Source organism: Vombatus ursinus, unplaced genomic scaffold (assembly GCF_900497805.2).
Source record: "Vombatus ursinus unplaced genomic scaffold, bare-nosed wombat genome assembly UNPS02014774.1, whole genome shotgun sequence".
Lineage (NCBI taxonomy): Eukaryota > Metazoa > Chordata > Mammalia > Diprotodontia > Vombatidae > Vombatus > Vombatus ursinus.
In genome coordinates, this window is record NW_020954552.1 from 20,016,181 (window position 1) to 20,037,086 (window position 20,906).

At 40.6% G+C, this 20,906-nt stretch overlaps 1 protein-coding gene across 2 annotated transcripts in view; it reads left to right on the plus strand.

The window, feature by feature from the left end:
* TMEM171 (transmembrane protein 171) overlaps positions 1-9,399 on the plus strand; it is a 30,216-nt gene extending 20,817 nt beyond the window's left edge. The window contains exons 4-5 of one of the 2 annotated variants that reach the window (XM_027864270.1): positions 1,874-1,958; positions 9,142-9,246. In XM_027864270.1, the coding sequence (XP_027720071.1) occupies positions 1,874-1,958; positions 9,142-9,156 (100 nt within the window). In that variant the 3' untranslated portion in view covers positions 9,157-9,246. Of the gene's footprint in view, positions 1-1,873; positions 1,959-9,141 lie in introns of both variants that reach the window. The other variant, XM_027864269.1, reaches the window with a different exon arrangement.
* Positions 9,400-20,906: the final 11,507 nt, after the last annotated feature.

The following is a 20,906-nucleotide window of genomic DNA, read 5'->3' on the forward strand; positions in this document are numbered from 1 at the left end:
TTGTCTAAGTGTCCATCATTATAATCCTGGATAGTATTAGCTATTTTTAAAAAGTTATTGTGATACCACCTGACGAGACTCTCAGCTCTCTCTGAATGGATTTGTTTGGTTCATTGCTTCTTAGTTTTATTGACTTTGTATTATAAAAGTCACTTTTCCAAGAATAAAATTAGGTTAGAACAAATCGGATGATCTCACTTCTTTGGTTCTTTTTCAGCTTCACTCCATCCCTTTCCACACTGCTCAAGGTGGTCTTCAGTCTCCACTCCTCCTGGGGACTTCTCCAGAGTAGCTATAGCCTACCAGTTGACCATTCTCCCTTTCTAAAGCTCCCATCATTGCTTTGCCTTCTCAAAACCTTCTTAGGATCACAGAATACTAGGATTTAGAGCTGAAAGGAACTTTAGAGATCATCTAGTCCAATGCCCTCTTCTCATAGATTTAATCTCCAGTTAAATGATTTGCCCAGGGTCTCATAGAGAAAAGACCTCAAAGTCAACCACACCCTTGATGACAAATCCAGAATTGTTTCCATTATACTCATCTTGGACTGAGGAACAGTGTGGCATAATCGTTAAAAAGAAGACCTTGACTTTAGGAAGATTTCAAGTCCAGTTTCTGACATATACTGGTTGTATAACCTCATGCACATGACTTAACTTCTCAGTGCTCTGGGCAAGAGGTCTCAAACACACAGCCTCAGGCCACACGTGGCCTGCCTCTGCAACACTACAAGTTGCCGCAAAGGTTCATATGTGCATTGCAAGAGGGGTTTTCCTCACCTGGGAGTTCCTTATACCTATGAATTCACAGGTCTGGTCTTTATCCCTATTTTTGGATTGATCCATGAAATACAGAAGATTTACCTTAACAAATAGTGATGTGAAACACTTAGTACTCCTTTCTTCAAACAATCTAATTTTATAAGTGTTTGTTGACTAACTACTATGTGCAGGATATAGTGTTTAGTACTGGGAGTACAAATGTGGAAAGAGTGTTGTAGTTCTGCCCTATTATATTTGCCTGATGACTTGCAAATACTTCTCTAGGGAGAAGAAATTGGGAATAAGCTTTTGTTGTTGGTCAGTCATTCAGTCATGTCTGACTCTTTGTGACCCTATTTGGGGTTTTCTTGACAAAGATACCGGGGTGGTTTGCCATTTCCTTCTCCAGTTCATTTTACAGATGAAGAAATTGAGGCAAACAGGGTGAAGTGACTTGCCCAGGGTCACAGCTAGGAAGTGTCTGAGGCTGGATTTGAACTCAGGAAGATGAGTTTTCCTGACTCCAGGCCTGGCACTCTATCCACTGCACCACTCAGCTGGTGCAATTCAGAGAGGCAGCTCTGGGCTGGACCACCACAGTTTGTGATTATTAGTAATTCCTCTGATTCTTTTTTTTTTTTTTTTTTGCTTTTTGGTGAGGCAATCGGGATTAAGTGACTTGCCCAGGGTCACACAGCTAGTAAGTGTCATGTGTCTGAGACTGGATTTGAACTCAGGTCCTCCTGACTCCAAGGCCAGAGCCCTATGCACTGCACCACCTGGCTGCCCCAATTCCTCAGACTCTAGTGAACACTGTGTGTGGGTTCAGAACATAGGTGGGCCTGCTCGGTATACACCCCGCTGACTCAGGAGCTACCTGATCCTCTGACTATGGTGGAAAGAGGGCTGGATTTGGAGTCTGAGGACCTGAATTTGAATTTGAATTCTAGCTCTGCCCCTTTGAGCCTATGTGATCTAGCACAAGTTATTCAATATCCCTCAGCCTTAGTTTCCTCATTTAAGAAATGAGATTGGATTAGACTCTCTCTAAGGACATTACTAACTCTTAATCCTTTGTTCTTGTCACTCCAAACTGAAACAAACAACAGGGAACACCCAATGATGTCATTCCAGGAGGAGGCCCAAGACCAAAGGCACTGGAGCCAATGCCCATCAGCTTCACCTGGTCTCCTGGTACACATTCCATTCATTCTTTCCATAATGCTAGCAGTTTCTCACCACTCTGACTCCGTAGGGGGGGTGGTATGGGTGCTATTTTATTGCTTGGGCCATGTGGGTTATATGTGTCCATATGGTTCTATGGCTCACAGGGAGGTCAGAATAGATATTTCCAGTATTTCCAAGGGAGACTGATTCCTGCCAGGAGAGAAAGCAGGAAGTTGGGGCCAGAGGATGGCCATTCTGCTCTCCTCAGAGAGAGGTGGTACTGGGTTAGAATTACATCTATCTGCTTCCTTAAATATTGTTAATCTAGGGGAAGCATTTGGGGCAGCTAGGTGGCTCAGTGGATAGAGTGCTGAGCTTGGAGTCTGAAAGACTCATCTTCTTGGGTTCAAATCTGGCCTCAGACACTAACTAGCCGTGTGACTCTGCACAAGCCACTTTACCCTGTTTGCTTCAGTTTCCTCATCTATAAAATGAGCTGGAGAAGGAAATGGCAAACCACTCCAGCATCTCTGCCAAGAAAACCCCAAATGGGGTCATGGAGAGTCAGACATGAAAGAAAAACAACAAGGAAAAACAATTTTTTAGGTCCAAACTAAGCACCTGATCACTATCCATTAATAGACAAGGAAGGCCCCAAGCTATATATTTAAGGCTTGACTCCCTTCCCAGTGCCACAATGAAAATACATAGCAAATAACAAACAAGCCCATTTACCCCAAAAGGGTAGCAAACAGAAATCAGAGAAGGTATACAAAGGAGAATTTATACCAGACAATGCACACAGTGAATGAGCTCTTCCTTTGGGAGCAAGATAACTCAGCTCAACCAAGACAGAGAGAATCCCAGATCTGACCAAAATGGAATTCCCTGAAATCTCTGGTATAGCAAGCGAGCTGGGGGTGGGAACATGATGGAGATCGCCAACTCCTCTATAGGTTTTATTCTTTCCAGAGTCTTTGCCTCACCTTGGGGACATGTAGAGAGGTTAAAAATAGCACATCTTCTCTCTTGAATCTAGAAGCCAGAAGAGCCCTTATCTCTTCTCTCTTTAGCTCTTATGGACTGCTTACCTCTCATTCAGGCACACTGAGTAATCTATCTCCAGCAGTGAGGAGCGAGTCCCATACATTTAGCCCTTTGAGTCAAGGGTTATATTCGCAATATCTCCATGCCACCAAGCTATCATGTCAACCCCTTCCCTACTTTCTGGTCTTCCTAAATAGTTCAACAAAAGTACCAATATAATCACATAGTCAGAGGAGCTGCTTTTGTCTCAGCTGCTCCCTACTATGTGAGGGAAGTCAAAGGGAAGCCTGACTGAGCATGAGTCTATGAAGCAACATACGGCACCAACAGACCCCAGCCTCCCTAATATACTCCTTCATAACATAACGCCCTCAAGAAGTTTACAATCTAATATTGGATATGCAGTCTACTATACACAAATGCAAGGCATAATGCAAGGTAGATTGTGAAAGGAGAAAAGGATAAATTAAGACAAAGTGTTCTCAGAAAATACATATGCAGAAGGAGGAAGCATTTTTAGCTAATGGTATCAGAAAAGCTTTATGGAGTTGGTGGTATCTGCTGGGCCTTGAAGGAAGAGATAGAGTCCAGCAAGCAGAGCTAAGTGAGATGGAGGACATTCTTTGGATGAGGGTTGGGAAACAGCCCGCAGGAATGCATAAAGGTGGGAGAAGGCAGGGTAAGATCAATCAGGAGTCTGGTTTGGCTGCGACACAGAAGGCTTTATGGGAAATAAAGTGAAACCAGGCTGTAATGGTAGGTTGGAGCCAGATTGTGGAGGACTTTAAATGCCACATGAAAGAGTTTATGTTCTGTCCTAGAGGGAACCACTGACATTGTTTTTTTGTTGCTGTTATTTCATTTTTGTTTTTAGTAGAGGAGGACCCTGGGCAGGCTTGGGTGGAGGATGGATTAGAGAGAGGATAAGCAAGAGCCAGGGAGACCAGTTAGAAGGCTACTATAGTGGCCTGGACAAGACCTGATGAAAGCTTCAACAAGGGTGGCGGTCATGAGAGAATAGAGAAAAGGATGAAGATGAGATAAAATCAGCAGGACTTAGCAACTGATTGAAAATGAAGGATGAAAGCAAGGAGAAAGTCAAAGGTTAATGAAAAACATTGAGACTGAAGGACTGAAAGTAAAGAATCCTTCATCCAATTTAGTATTAATTCATTAAATTGATAGATATAAGTAAGCCATGTTCTTGTTACTGTACTAGGCACTAATGGGGATATAAAAGAATTAAAAGACAAAGTTATTGCCCTCCAGGAATTTATACATTGAGTTTAAGTAAAAAGATACAGAGCACAAGAAGCCATTACATAACCATACAGGATAGAATGTGATTAAGTCTTAAATGGGTGGTACAGACAGTGTGCGCTACATCAGTATGGTGACCTAATTTTTTGAGTTGAAAAAATGGAGACAATGAGGTCTGAGAAAGGCTATTTCTTTGGAAAAATTTTGTTAAAGAACATTTCCTATTGTTGAAATTGGACCAGTCCTAGAAGTCAAAAGATGTGTAATCATAATTATAAAGCCTCTTGGAGAAAGTTGGACTTGAGCTAGGCCCTAGATCAAAAAACATAACATTTGTAAAATGCTCAGCACAGTGCCTGGCATTTAGTAAATGCTTATTTTCTTCCTTCCTTCCTTGCCTAAAGGATTAGGACAGATAAAGGAAGATCAGTGACTGGGAGAATAGTGGGATTAGTAGCAGAAAAAGGAAACTGGGAAGTGGAACAGATTTCTAAGGAAAGATGGAGAGTTTGGTTTTAAATATATGACTCTGAGGTGAGAGTGATATGTACAAGTGGAGATGACTAGTAGCTGTTTTGAGTGGATTGAATCAGACTGGACATTTAGGTAAGAGATCAGGCTGGAGACAGAGATATGAGAGTCATTAATGCTAATAAAAGCCATTAAACAAGATGAGTTTCTGGAGGGGAAGAATATAGTGAGAAAAGAACAAAAGACCAAGTACTGAACTATATAAAATGGCAATGGTGAATAGGAGAGGAAAATAAGACTTGCAGAGGAGATAAGGAAGGAGTGGTGAGAGAAGAAGACAACCAGGAAAGAAAGTGAAGTCTTAAAGGAAATAGAAGAGTTTCTTTTTTAAAAGAAATATTACTTTTTTGATATTCTTTTTTTTAAAATTTTGAGTTCCAAATTTTCTCCCTCCTTCCAGCCCCTCTTATCCATTGAGAAGGCAAGCAATATGTCAATATCAATTATAAATGCAAAGTCATGCAAAACATATTTCCATATTAGCCATGTTACAAAAAAAAGCAAGAAAAATAAAGAATAAAAAAGTTTGCTTCAATCTGCACTCAGAGTTCATTAGTTCTCCCTCTGGAGATGGATAGTATTCTTCATCATGGATCCTTTGGAATTGTCTTGGATCATTGTATTAATCAAAGTAGCTAAGTCTTTTGCAGTTGATTATCATTACAATAATCCTCTTACTGTGTGCAATGTTTCCTAGTTCTTCTTACTCACTTCACTTTGTATCACTTTATATAAGTCTTCCCAGGTTTTTCTGAAATCATCCTGCTTGTCATTTCTTATAGTACAATAGTATTCCATCACAATCATATACCACAACTTGTTCAGTCATTCCCTAATTGATGGGCATCCCTTCAATTTCCAATTCCTTAGCACCACCAAAACAACAACAACAACAACAACAACAAAACTGCTATAAATATTTTCTGTAAATATAGGTTCTTTGACTTTTTCTTTAATCTTTTTGGGATACAGACCTAGTAGCGGTATTGCTGGGTCAAAGGGTATGCACAGTTTTGTAGCCCTTTGGGCATAGTTACAAATTATTCTCCGGAATGGTTAGACTAGTTCAAAGTTCCACCAGCAGTGCATTAATGAATCTATTTTTCCACATCTTCTCCAGCCTTTGTCATTTTCCTTTTCTGTTATGTTAGCCAAACTGAGAGGTGTGAAATGCTACCTCAGAATTGTTTTCATTTGCATTTCTCTAATCAATAGTGATTAGAGCATTTATATATGGTAGCTTTGATTTCTTCTTCTGAAAACTGCCTATTGATATCCTTTCACTATTTATCAATTGGAGATTGGCTTTTATTTTTATAAATTTGACTCAATTCCCTATATATTTGAGAAATGAAGCCTTTATCAGAGAAACTAGAATAATTTCCCACCAGTTTCCTTCTTTTTCTCTAATTTTGGTTGCATTAGTTTTGTCTGTGTGAAAACTTAATAACTTCACGTAATCAAAATTATCCATTTTACCTCCCACTATCCTCTAGTTTGGTCATAAACTCTTCCTTTATCCATGGTTCCATGGACAGATAAATTTTTCCAAACTTCCCTAATTTACTAATAATATCACCTTTTATGTCTAAATAATGTACCCTTTTTTACTTTATCTTGATATATGGTGTGAGTTGTTTGTCTATACCTAGTTTCTGCCAAATTGCTTTCCAGTTTCCCCAGCAATTTTTGTCAAAGAATGAATTCTTACCCCTGAAGATTGGATCCTTGGGTTTATCAAACACTAGATTACTATGGTCAATTACTACTATATATTATGTTCCTAATCTATGCCATTGATCCACCACTCTATTTCTTAGCCAGTGCCAAATTATTTTGATGATTACTGCTTTGTAACATAGTTTGAAATCTGGTACTGCCAGACCACCTTCCTTCACATCTTTTTCTCATTGACTTCCCCGATATTCTTGGCCTTTTGTTCTTCCAGATGAATTTTGTTATTTTTTCTAGTTCTATAAAATAATTATTTGGTAGTTTAATTGGTATGGCACTGGACAAGTAAATTAATTTAGGTAAAATTGTCATTTTTATTAAATTATCTCAGCTTACCCATGAGCAATTAATATTTCTCTAATTATTTAGCTCTCTATTTGTGTGAAAAGTTTTATAATTGTGTTTGTAGAGTCTCTGGGTTTGTCTTGGCAGGTAGACTCCCAAAATATTTTATACTGTCTGCAGTTATTTTAAATGGAAGGAATTTCTCTATCTCTTCCTGCTGGATTTTGTTGGTAATGTTGAAATAAGTTTATTTTATATCCTGCAACTTTAGTAAAGTTAATTGTTTCAACTGGTTTTTTTTAATTGATTCTCTAGTGTTTTTTAAGTATACCATCATATCATCTGCAAAGAGTGATAGTTTTGTTTCTTTGTTGTTTATTCTCAACCTTCAATTTCTTTTCTCATCTGTTGCCATAATGAACATTTCTAGTACAATATTGAATAATAGTGGTGATAATAGGTATCCTTGCTTCAACTCTGATCTTATTGGAAAGGCTTCTAGCTTATCACCATTACAGATAACATTTGTTGATGGTTTTAGATAGATACTGCTTATCGTTTTAAGAAAAGCTCCACACAGAGCACCGGCCTTAAAGTCAGGAAGACCTGAGTTCAAATCCAGCCTCAGCCCAAATACTTGACGCTTACTAGCTGTGTGACCCTGGGCAAGTCACTTAACCCCAATTGCCTAAAAAAAAAGCTCCACTTATTCCATGTTCTCTGGTATTCCTATGTTCTCTCTTGAAGAGTTTCAAGAAGGGAGGGGTGTCTACAGAGCCAAATGCTGCATAGAAGTCTAACTTTATTCATTCATTATTACCCCAAAAGGTCCCAAGTCCTGGTGCTTTTGCTTAGGCCTATGTAATACACTCTGCTAGGCACCAAGGAAGTATTAAGATGAATAAACAAAAGGTCCTTGTGCTCAGGTAGCTTACCTTCTAGGAGAGGGAGCGACAAGGTGTACACATGAGATTTGACAGTCCTTAGGCTAAGCTCATAGATTTAGAGTTGGACCCCAGATCTAACCAGGTCATCAAGTCCAATCTCTCCATTTTATGAACAAGAAAACTGAAGTCCAGAGAGTAAGGTGAATAGGCCAACGTCATACATTTAACAAATAACAAAGTTGGGGTCTAAACCCATGTCTTCTGACTCCAAATCTAGTGTACTCTCCATTATGCCAGCCCTAGAGCTCATAGTTGAAGCTGTGAGACAGATTAGCTAATGTACAGAAAGAGTAGAGCTAGAAAAAGAACCCAGGTTTTTTCCTGACACCTGGAATGCCTTCTCCTACATCTCTGACAATGAAAATTCAAATCCTAACCATCCATCCTAACCTAAATGTTGCCTCTTCCAGCACCTAGAGACGTACCTAGGAGATTCAGTGGATAGAGCACCATACCTAGAGTTAGGAAGACCTAAATTCAGATCCAGGTTCCAGACACCTCCAGACAAATCCTGACATTTCCTAGCTGTAGGACCCTGGACAAGTTGTGTAACCCCTGCCTCAGTTTCCCCGACTATAAAATGAAAATCATAATAGCACCTACCTTCCAGTATTATTGTGAGAATCATGTGAGATAATATTTGTAAAGTTCTTAGCACAGTCCTGAGGGACTTTTAGGTCCCAGACAAACTCTCACCCTCTCCAAGAAGCCTTTCATGATCTCCATTAATGTAAGAGACTTCCCTCGGCTGATTATCTCAAATTTATCCTGTCTATATTTTGTTTGTACATGGATCTTTACATGATGTCTCTCACATTAGATTATTGAGAGCAGGGACTGTCTTTTGTTTTTCTTTGTATCCTCAGCACTTAGCCCAGTGCCTGGCACATAGTAGGCTCTTAAAACATGTTTATTGATAGACTGACTGATCATTTCACTTGAGCTGATCCTGAGCAGTCTGACAACATTACTCTCCCATTTAGGCATGTTGCCTCCCAGTATCCTGCCCCCTACTTTCCTCCTCCTTGCATGGCCACAAGCTCACTCCCAGCCATCCCTGGGGAAGAGGTGGAGGAGCAGAGTGAATGGGGCATTCAACTCTCATTAATGGGTTGGACAGGATGGTCACTGAGCTCTCTTCCAATTATGAATTTGTATGATTTTCCGACTGTCTAAAAGTAGAATGGGCTGCTTGGAAAGATAAAGAGCTCGCCTTGATAGAGATGTTCATACAGAGGCTTTGTGACCATTTACTCAGATCCCTGTAGAGGGAATTTTTTTTATTTTTATTTTTTTTGCAGGCATGGGTTGGAGTAGAAGGCCTTTGAGAGCTATAATTCTGTGCCTTCATGTAGTTTAAAAAATGTCCATCTCTTTCTCATGCTTTTTCTTTCTCTTTTTAACAGGACCCAAGTTCCTGAGGTTCAAGGAGCAGTCTCTTATAGAGATCCTGAATCTATATATACAATTTCTGGAATGAATTTATCTTCAGAGATATCACCTGCTTCACATATTTCATCTGAATTACCTCCCAGATATGAAGAAAAAGAAACTGTGAATGTTGACCATCCCACCTCTTCTACTTCCTCTTCTTCCACTTCTCAACCTTCTCCACCATGAACTATGAACTGAGTTCACTCTCCTAAGTTCTTGTTTATGTCTGATCACACATTTATTTAATTTGTTTTATAATAAAAACATACAACAACATTTGGTTATGCTTTATTTTTCATAGTCAGTCAACAGCTTTTCTTGAGGATAGACCAAGGTTGGTAAGGACTGGTTCTTTGGAGTGGGGTGCTCCAAAGTCCAACTAATAGCAGCCTTGGCTAATAGTTAACATGCTCATTTATGTCATGTCAGTCACTGCTGTGAAAAAGAAACAGGAACATGACCACTGTCTAATTTCCTAGGTGCAGTTTTTATAAACAAGACAATTAGGCAACCTTCAACCTGTGATAGTTACAAACATGCTGTCACACTGGGGTCTATCTGGAATGCAAGCCTTAGGGGCATGCTGTAGGATCAATGTATAGGTTCATCTGGTTTTAAAAGAGCCTTTGTGTACTTCCCTAACTGGATACCTTTGGAGGAGATCCTAAGCAAATTCTACTCTGTAGTGTTATAGTGAGGTCTGGATGCATACTTGTATCCCATATATAATTATATATCAAGAGGCATGTCATTGAGAAGCAACCACGCTGGGATAGACAGTTGGCTTTGAAGCCGGGAAGATTTGGGTTCAGGTTCTCCTTCTGATGTATATTGGCTGTTTGACCCTCACGTGAGTGGAATATTCTTAACCTCCCTGTTCCCTGAGCGATTAGCTAAGACTAAGTTGCAGGGAAGGTACTGACCTGTTTTGTTAGAGGGAGTTCCCTTACCAATGAAATCACAGGTCTAATTAATCCCCGTCTCTAATTATGTATGTAGATATAGGATGGTTTTTTTTTCCTGAAAGGATACTTACTAAACAAAAAATATTTGTATCAGCAGACAAAGCACTATTAATTAGGGTAATTATAGATATACATCTGAATAATGAATGAACGGCTGAAGGTTAAGTGCTCCCAGCCTGAAAGAAATGAATTGAACACTTTAGTGAGAGTAAAACTTTGAACACTTTATGTCCAGGATATCAGATAATCCCCATGAAAATGAGTATTAATAGGCAGTTCAGCTGCCCAAGGCAAACCAGAAGGATTTGAGTGCTTCAGCAGTTTGGCGACTCAATCACTGACTTCTTGGGCTGGGCTGCTTCTGCAAAGCTCAGCTATTTTGGAGTTGGACATTTGTTGGGTTGAGCGGCTCTGAAAAGTCTGCTGCTTTTCCTGGAAGGTGAATTCTTCATGATGGGTAATTAGAACAAAGGGTAGATTTTCTCCAGTTCTTTCTGGCTTTATCAGTTTAAAATTCTAAGTTAAAATGCAGCTGCTAAGTAGGTTTCTGTGCGGAAAATGTTGGATGCTGAAAAATACTAAAAAATTAAATGACGCATTTTTATAGGCTGTTGACACTTTAGATTTGTGACTGAAATTATGTTACTCTTATGTTCTAATAAACTCTAAGGAAGCTGCCATAAATACTTAGGTTTGGGCTTGGCCTTCTGGAAATCGACTCCACTGTCTGGAGCTTCACCTGGAACTAGTATTTTGCACATGTGATAGCAGATGTGAATTGGAGTGATGAGTAAATCTGCACCTGGGATGCACTGGGTCCATCTTTCCCTTTGTTTATCAATTAAACACATTACACAGTTACATGCACAACCCCTCCTCCTAGTAGAATATGCAAGCCCTTTGAGGGCAGGGACAATCTCTCTTCTGCATTTGCATACCTAGTACTTAGGAGAGTGCTTGGCACATTGATAAATGCTCATTAATGATGATGCTCTAACTTGAAACAGCTCTCTTGCCAAGAGGACTCATCTCCTTATATTAAGCCACAGCATGATGTATTCTTTGCAAGACGTGTTACCAATGGACAAGAATGACCTTTTGGAAAATCTGTCTGGTGGAATGAGCAAAGATACCAATCTCTCTACACAATAAGTTGCCATCAGCTTCAATATTGAGTCAATCATTCTCTTGCCCTTCCTGTCTTTGAGATCTGGATCCTGATTCCCTGCAGGATACACTCAACCATTCTCACAGAGGGTGTGTGTGAAGTGGTTCAGGGAACAACTAAAGGCTTCCCTGCAGCAAAAATAATGATGGTAGTCAATAAACTTCCAACTTCCTTGTCTTTCTCATCAGGTCCTGCCCTGATGACAATACTTCCTGCCTATGGATGATCAGGAACAGTTCTTTATCCAAAAATACAACATAGAGAATGCAAGGTCTTAAACCAACTTTCCTCCTAGCTTCCATTCTCCACTGTAAGTCCTCAAAGGGAAATTTATGCAATTCAACAAATTGTAGGAAAACCAAACCAATCTTCTCAGTCAGGTAGGTCTATTCCCTGCTTTATTCCCAACATGAATAATTGTGGGCTAATTGAAAAAGTTGAAAATGAACAGGTCAGACAATGGGTAGCCAAAGAAAAGGAACTGTTGTTAACTGAGTGGAGTTGGAAGCCTTCATCTAAACTGATTGGTGTGTATGAGTTGTGTGCTTGTATGTGTGTTGTGCCTATGTTTGTGAGGGGGGGTGTGTGTGGGTGTATGGGATTGGGGACTAGTGTCCAGGTGAGTGCTTTATTCCAAGATTGCTAGAATGCTAAAGCAAGTATCCAGATTTTGACAGGTCATATTTAATTTGTAGAAAGGCAGATGGGACAAAATGTTGATTTGGTTGAACTGTCTTGGTCTTAGCCTAGTATCTAAGGGCCTCCACAATCTGGTTCCAAAGCTGCCTTGTTAGCCTTATTTCATGATTCCCTTTTGCATGTCCTAAATTCAGCCATATCCTAGCTATTCCCCAATTTCCTTCAGCACTCCCCAGCCTCTTGACAATTGCACCATCCACTTCACTCCTATACCTGAAATGTGTTTCTTCCTCTAATCTCCCAGTTGTAATCCATCTCTTTCTTTAAAGCTTAATTCAGGTGAAATAGTCTTCTCTGATCCTCAAGCTGAAAGTGATGTACCTCACTGACAAAGGTGGGATCTGGACCCCAAAAAGGAAAAACTTGAAAGTCTCCACTATGTCACTCATGGATTCCCTTGTATTACACTCATCTACATACATGTTACATGTTGTAGATTATATGGTCCCTCAGGAGACTGTAAGGACAGGAACTCTCTTGTTCATCTCTGTGAGTTTATAAGGAAAGAAATGTGGGCAGAGTGTCAGAAACCACAGGACAAAGGTTTTCAGTTCCATTTTGCCTTTTCTGGTGTTGCTAAGTGCCTCTGTTAGGTTTATTGAAGCTTCAGGGAAGGTGTACCAGAGTCAGATTTTACCAGCTCCTGAAAGTCAATCATTAAATTTTTAGTGTGAGTAGTTACACTTTGGAAAGCAGCAAATTCTATGAATCAGGGATTGATTTATTGATTTTTTTGTGATGGGAAAATATTAATAAAGAAGCTTAAAGAATGTTATGGATATTTTTTTTCTTCAGGAGAGCCAGTTGTTAAACATTTACCAGCACACCTTAGCCTCGAAGCTTGTAGCCAAGGTTATGATTAAAGTTGAAAGAGACTTTTTGTTGTTGTTGTTGTTGTACAATAGTTTCAGTTGTGTCCGACTCTTTGTGACCCTGTTTGGGGTTTTCTTGGCAAAGATACTGGGGTGGTTTGCCATTTCCTTCTCCAGCTCATTTGACAGATGAGGAAACTGAGGCAAACAGGTTAAGTGACTCACCCAGGGTCACACAGATAGTAAATTTCTAAGACTGGCTTTGAGTTCATGAATATGAATCTTCCTGACTCCTGGCCCAGCACTCTGTTTACTGAGTCACTTAGCTGCCCTTGAAAGAGACTTACCCCAACTTAAATATCAGGGTGCCTTAGGGCTCCCTTTGGGGGTAGAAAATGTTGACAGGAAAAAAAAAAACAACAATAGGGACATCTAGGTGGCACAGTGGATAGAGCACTGGCCCTGACCTGAGTTCAAATACGGCCTCAGACACATAACCCTCACCAGCTGTGTGACCCTGGGCAAGTCACTTAACCCCATTGCCTAGCAAAAAAAAAAAAAAAAAAGGAAAAAAGACAACAACCAGATCTTGACCAGAAGGAACTATTTCTATTTCTCAGCATCCAAAAATGTTTTGTTTTAATTTGTCTCACAGAAGGGCAATAAGACAAGCTTTTGAGGAAATATTTTGCCTCAGTGGCAGAAGAAAGATATAGCAGATGACAGCAACTGCTTGGAAGAGAAGCAGTAAGTGGCAATTTCTTCAGTGTTCCCCAGGGAACTAACCCCTAGGAGCATGAATTGTTCAAGTAATTTCTTTCCCAATGGCAGCAAAGGAATTTGAGGAAGGTTGTGCTCCTTTGTATATCAGTTCTTTCTCCCTTGTTATTTCTTTTCTTGTTCTTCCCTAATTAAAAACTTTTCAGTTTCAATTATGATTTCTGGTCTGTTGGGGTGTGCTAGAGGGAGGTTGGAATCCTATTTGCACAATGACGATTCTCCTAAATGCTCCATACTGAACAGTAGTTTAGGGAAGAGTTCCTAGGACCCATGCTGCATATAGTAGGTCTTTATCTCTTTGAATTTAATTGAACTAGCTATGGGAAAACTTGGGCCTTAGCTCAAGATTTGACAATAACAATTCCTAAGTGGTTCTCAACCTTTTGACTATGAGGATATGTTTTTAACAACAACAAAAATTTTTTTGGGACACCTCTTCATGAGAATAGTAGTAGTAGTAGTAATACGATAATAATAACTGACGATAATAGCTAGAATTTGTATAGCTCTTTAGGGTTTACAATGTGCTTTACATATATTATGTTATTTGGTCCTCACAGTGAGAGGTAAGTGCTATTATTATCACCATTTTACTATTGAGGAAACTGAGGCTGACAGAAAGAAGTTAAGTGACTTGCCCAGAGTTACATGGCTGGAAAGCTTCTGAGGTCAAAGTCAAACTGGTTTTCTGGATTGCAAGTCCAGCACTCTATCCATTGCTCAGAAATCAAATGAATGAACAATATCCACTTTGCCATCCCTGCTAAATGAAGTGATGATAACATAAAACCATCTGCACAAAAGCTCTTAAAACCACACAGACTAATTCATTGGAACTAAATTAGCCAATCAATCAACAAGAATTTATGTAGTGGGTACCACGGTGCCACGCACTGCCCTAAAATTGGTGATACAAAAATAAAAATGCCTTTACCCTCCATAAGCTAACAAATGAAGATCAAATGACTATCTTTGGAGCACATATGAATTTGTAGTCATATTGCAATACTTGAAAGCCTCCTGGGATTCATGATCAACAGTTTAGGGCACACTAGTGTTTGCTTTTTAACTTTATCAATCAATAAATCAACATTTATTAAGCATCTACTCTACGTCAGGCACCATGATAAGCTCTGGGGTTACCAAGAAGCAAAAGACAGTCCCTACCCTTAAGGAGCTCACAGTCTAATGAGGGAGATGACATGCAAACAAATACACACAAAGCAAGCTATAGACGAGATAAATAGGAGATAAGTAACAGAAAGAAGATGATAGAATTCAAAGGGGGTTGGGGGAAGGTTTCCTGTAGGAGGTGGAATTTGAGTTGGAACTTAAAGGAAGTCAGGGAAATCAGTGGCCAGAGAACAGAGAAGGAGAGCATTCCAAACGTGGGGGAACGAGCCAGAGAAAATGCCCAGAGCCAAGAGATGAAGGGTGTTGTTTGTGGAGCAGTCACAAGGCCTGGGGCACTGGATCAAAGAGTCTGTGTGGGGATGTAAGGCATAAGAAGACTGGCAAGGCGGGAGGGGGCTCGGTTATGAGGGGCTTTGAATGCCAGACAGAGGATTCTGTATTTGACCCTGGAGGAGGTAGGGGGCCACTGGAGTTTATTGAGTAGAGGGATGGCATGACTGGACCCATGCTTTGTTGATGTTGTTTAGTCATTTCAGTCACATCCAACTCTCCATGACCCCATTTTAGGGGTTTTCTTGTCAGAGATACTGGAGTAGTTTGCCATTTCCTTCTCCAGCTCATTTTATAGATGGAGAAACTGAGGCAAACAGGGCTAAGTGACTTGCCCAAGGTCACACGGCTACTAAGTGTCTGAGGCTGGATTTGAATTCATGAAGATGAGTCTTCCTGATTCCAAACCCAGTGCTCTATCCACTGGGCCACCTGGTTGCCCTTCCTTAAAGATTTAGGGAGTTATAAGTTCATGTGACTTCATGATAGTCATTCAAGAAATGCTTTATGCTATTGGGCAGTCCTCTTTCAAAGCCAAATCCTAGGGAAGACCAATAGTGACTAGTTGTTCAGTTATTTTCAGTCATGTCTGACTCTTTGTGATCCCATTTGGGGCTTTCTTGATAAAGATACTGGAGTAGTTTGCCGTTTCCTTTTCCAGCTTATTTTACAGATGAGGAAACTGAGGCAAACAGAGTTAAGTGACTTGCCCAGGGTCACACAGCTAGTAAGTATCTAAAGCCAGATTTGAACTCAGGATGACGAGTCTTCCTTACTCCAGGCCCAACACTATCTATTGGGCTTTAGGAAAATCTCAATGGAGGATGGAATGGTTAAGGAGAGACTTAGCATAAAGAGATCACCCCAGCCATGGCTCCAGATCCCCTAACACTTCCAAGGCCCATTTGGGTCAAATTAGATCTGTCTCACCTGGAAAAACTCCTGTGACTTCCGAGGCTCCAGGGAGTTTTCAGGTGCAGGGAACAAGGAGACACATTCCAAGAGGGGGGACTTTCCCTTGGGGGAGAGACAGGTGGTATGTGAGCTGAGAGCATATGGGGGTTGTGCCTGTGGGGAAAAGTCATTTCTGACTGTTGGTGGGGAACCATGCATGGTGTGTTTTGTTTCTTTCCTGAATTTTCCTGTGTTCTGGCCTGTGGCTGCATACGTGGGATTCCCATAAGTACTGTGCATGCTGGCACCAGGCTGTGCACTTGATATTAGGTCCCATCTGTGCCTGAGTTCATCTGCAGGTGGAGGTCCTCTTGTATCTCCTCCTAATAAGGGATGCTTTGTGTATGTTGGGAGGTGGGGGGGGGAAGTTACCATAGCATATGGTTGTACTTGAAAGTGGAGTCCGTTCCCTTGCCAAAGTGACCTCATCCAGGACCTCCCAGAGGCCAGGAAAGAGGCTTTTTAAACTAGAGCACAGCACTGTCAGTGATAAATACATTCGGATTTTTTGGTTTGCTTGTTTGTTTTTGGTGCAGTGGAAACGAGATGCCAACTCAAGAGAGAAGAGGCAACCTTGAATCATGAAGAGTCCTAAGCTTTAAGAGTCCCAAGGCCTGCGTTTGTGTCCTGGCTCTTCATTTACCAACTCTTATGTTGTCTTGGACCAGGATTCCCACTTCTCTGGGACAGTGGTCTCCTCATAGGGGCTAGTTGGATTAATTGCTCACCTGAGGTCCCTTCCACTAACTCTAAGAGTATATGTGCATATTTACAAAATAGAGAATGGGAGCAGCTAAGTAAGACTAGGAAGAAAACATCTAGGGCCCAAATGGGCCTAAATTAATGGAAAGCCAGAAGACACTGAGACGGGAATGACTATTTCTTTGAGTATGGTCCAAACAGGCTTTCCTAGAAAATTCTGAAATAGTGAGGACTTCTTGCTATGAAAATGTGGGTTTCATGAATGACTCCACATTTCTACCAAGAATATAGACAGAAGATGATTTCATTTCCAAGAGAAATCTGGTCATTCCTGGAAGGATTTCTAAGGGTCATTTTCACAGAACCACAAAGATGGAAGGGATATGGTGAGGTTATCTGTCACAGTCTCCTGCTGGGTGATTATCTTGCTCAAAGATTGCTGATACACTCAGGAAATACTCTCCTTAGCCTCTGGCTGCTAACTTAGCCCTCTCTATGCTGTCTTCTCTGGAAAAAGCATCCACTTTCTTTCCCTAAATCCTTCAGATACTAAACCACCCCCTCAGATTTTCTTTCTCTAGAGTAAAATCTTAACTCTTTGTGTCAGTGTCCGTGATAGGAGAATTAGTATTATCTTTTCTGCCTTGTGACCATTTCTCTAAAGTTATCATTTCTACCTCTATTCTTTCTTCCACTAAAGAGTAAGCTTGGTGTAGGAAAGAACACTGACCTGGGATTGAGGAGTCCTGGGTTCTAGTCTTAAGATCTGCCTCTCACTGCCTGTAAGAACTTTTGGCAAATCACTATCCTTACTGAACCTTGGTTCCATTATCTGTAAGCTAGGTGGTGCAGTGGATAGAGCATCAGGTTTGAAGTCAGGAAAACTTGAATTCAAATCTGGACTCAGACACTTACAAGCTGTGTGACCCTGGGCAAGTCATTTCACCCTGTTGGCCTCAGTTTCCTCATTTGTAAAATGAGCTGGAGAAGGAAATGGCAAACCACTCCAGAGGTTTGAAAGAAAACTCTTGTTAGGGTCATGAGAAGTCAAATACTACTGAACAACGAAATAATATTGCTGCATTTCCAACAGAAATTGTCTTGTCTTTCTACTTAATTTGAGTTGCTGGGCTTGGAGTCTCTCAAGTGGGAGGCCTTACTTTAGCTTAGGAGGAACATTCCCTATGCCACCTAGTTTTAATCTCTGAAGGTTTGGCTATAAGCCACTTAAAGCTATCTGCCTAATAACTAACAAATAGCTTTAGGTTCCTGGTTCCCCAATTTTCCACCCCTAAGACTCTTCTGCTCTCCCACATACATGAGAGGGTAAGAAAAAGGCACAGGGACAAAACTAAGACACTGTCAATTATATGCAAATGTAGTCCACCAAAGCTTGAAGGGGGCTTTGAAGGACCCCTAACAAAGTACACAAACAGACCATTTTTGAAGGAGGAAACACATTATTAATAATCACTAAGTAGTTGTTCTCTGTAATCATCTGGGCAGCGAGGTGATACAGTGGATAGAGCCCTGGGCATAGAATCAGGAAGCTCTGAGTTCAAATCTATCCTCAGACACTTAATCAGTCACTTAATCTCTGTCTCAGTTTCTTCATCTGTAAAATAAGGACAAAAGTAGCACCTACTTACCAGAGTCATGAGGATCAAATGAGATAATATTTGTCAAGTGCTTAGCCCAGCGCCCAACATGTAGTAGGCACTATATAAATGCCTGCTCCTTTCCTCCTTTCTCCTGCCCTGACCCCTAATCTAATACAACAGAGGCTGAACCTATGATTTCATTGGTATAGGGAACTCCTGGATAAGGAAACTTTACCAATGCAGATTGGTACCTTCTTTTGAATTTATAAGATTAGAGCATTGCCTAAAGTCCAACAATAATCAATCAATATTTATTATTATTAATATTACTTAAATAATAATAATGATTATTACTATGTGCCAGGCACTGTGCTAAGTGCTGGGAATACAAACAGAGACAAAAGACAGTCCCTGCCCTCAAAGAGCTTACAATCTAATGAGGGGAGATAATAAGAAAACAGGTACTCAAACAAGTTCTGTGCAGGATAAATAGGAAATAATTAACAGAGGGAAGGCACTGAAATTAAGATGGGTTGGGAAAAGCTTCCTATAGAAGGTATGATTTTAGTTGGAACTTAAAGGACACCAGGGGTGACAGTAGCTATGAAGAGGAACAGTATTCCAGGAATGGGGAACAGCCAGAAAAAATGCCCAGACCTGAGAGATTCATTTCTGCTCAGGGTCACATGGATCATATATATCAGGGTCAGGACTTGAACCCAGGTATTTTTGGCTTTGAGACTACCTTTCTATCCACTAGGCCATGGTGCCTCTGTAATAAATTTAATGAAGTCTTTAATAATCAGAGAAGGCAAATCAAAACAACCTTGATGCATTGTTACATCTATCTAATTGTCAGAACTGGTTAAAATGTATAGAACTTGGTGAGGTTATGGGAAAACAGTTACACCATTTTATTAGTGGAACTACAAATGGGTCTAATCTGAATATACGGTAAGGGTTACAGAATTGATTATACCCTTTGGTTCAGTGATACTTCTACTAGGACTATATTCTTTGGGTGTTATTAAAATGGGGGGGGGGGTGGGGGCAGCTAGATGGATAGAGCACCAGCCTTGAAGTCAGGAGGACCTGAGTTCAAATCTGACCTCACCTAACCCCGATTGCCTCACCAAAAAAAAAAAAAATGGGGGGGAAGCCTATCTGCATAAAAATATTCATAATTCTTTTAATTGCAATAGCAAAAATCTGGAAACTCTAATTATATTAAATAATTAGGGAATGGCTATCTCAGTGTATTACAGTGCCTTACAGTGGTTAATGTGAATAATACTGTAAGGAAAACCATGTATTATTTTCTCATCTATTTGAATTATTGTTCCCTAGCGGAAAATAACAATGATTTAAAGACAGGGCGTGGTGACCTCTGTTAAAGATTGTTCCTCCTCCATCTCTTTGGGAATCTGCTCCCTGTCTGTAACCATTCATTTCTGTTCACTCTGACACAAACCACTTGCCCTGGTGCAAGACATCTGAGAGAGGCAGCAAGACCTGAGCATAGATTTGTGGAGAGTGTTAGAAGGAAGACAGAGGCATGGTAAATCAAGTTGTGCCAGCCCCTTCATGACCCCATTTGGGGTTTTCTTTCAAATCACTGGAGTGGTTTGCTATTCTTTCTCCAGCTCACTTTACAGATGAAGAAACTGAGGCAAACAGGATCAAGTGACTTGCCCAGGGTCACACAGCTAGTATCTGAGACTGGATTTGAATTCATGGAGATGAGTCTTCCTGACTCCAAGCCCAGTGCTCTATCCTAGCTGCCCATGAAACAAATAAACAGTTAATCAATCAACAAGCTTTTCTTCCTCCTCTTTGCTCTTGTGTTTCAAAACCTTTCTCTTCTGGATGAGTCACTAGGCTTAGGGTCGGAAGCTAAGGACAGAGGAAGTACTACCACGTGGTCCCCACCGAATGTTGGCTATTGATTTATGACACCCTACGTGCCAGCTGCTGCAACCAGGAGTGGGGAGTTGATTCTCAGTGCTATACTAAGGTACCTGGATCTTGAGCTTGCCATCTTTTTTCTGGCTTGCAGAGAAGCTCTTGGTAGGTCCTACACATGACAGTTTTTCTTTTGGTTTTAATTTCCCAGGACCTTTGGGGAATGGGGCAAGAAATTCAGAAACGGGGTGACACTCTGACATGGAAAGCTGGGAGGCTTGGGAGATTCGCACTGGGTACTCCTTCAGTTGGACACTTACTCATCTTCTTACAATTTTGCTATATTCAATAAACCTTGTGGTTTCCCAAAGAGGATTGCCAGTGTAATAGAAACATAAAAGGGGCATGACTGACATGAAGTCCCAGCCAAATGGGGCTGAGGCTCTAGGGGTGTTCACAGAACAAATCCCCTTAATAAAAGGATTTGTTCTGTAGAACTTGGACTTAGTCAAAAGGTCGCACCCAAGGACCTAGAGAGTCACATGTGGCCTCTAGGCCACAGGTTCCCCACACCTGCTCTAGACTCACAGTTGTTTTACAATTTTCCTATAGTTTAGATTTGTATTTAGTTTAGGTTTTTTTTTTTTAACGAAATTCAGAGCCTTGGCCAGTGAGGGCTTCCTTTCTGCT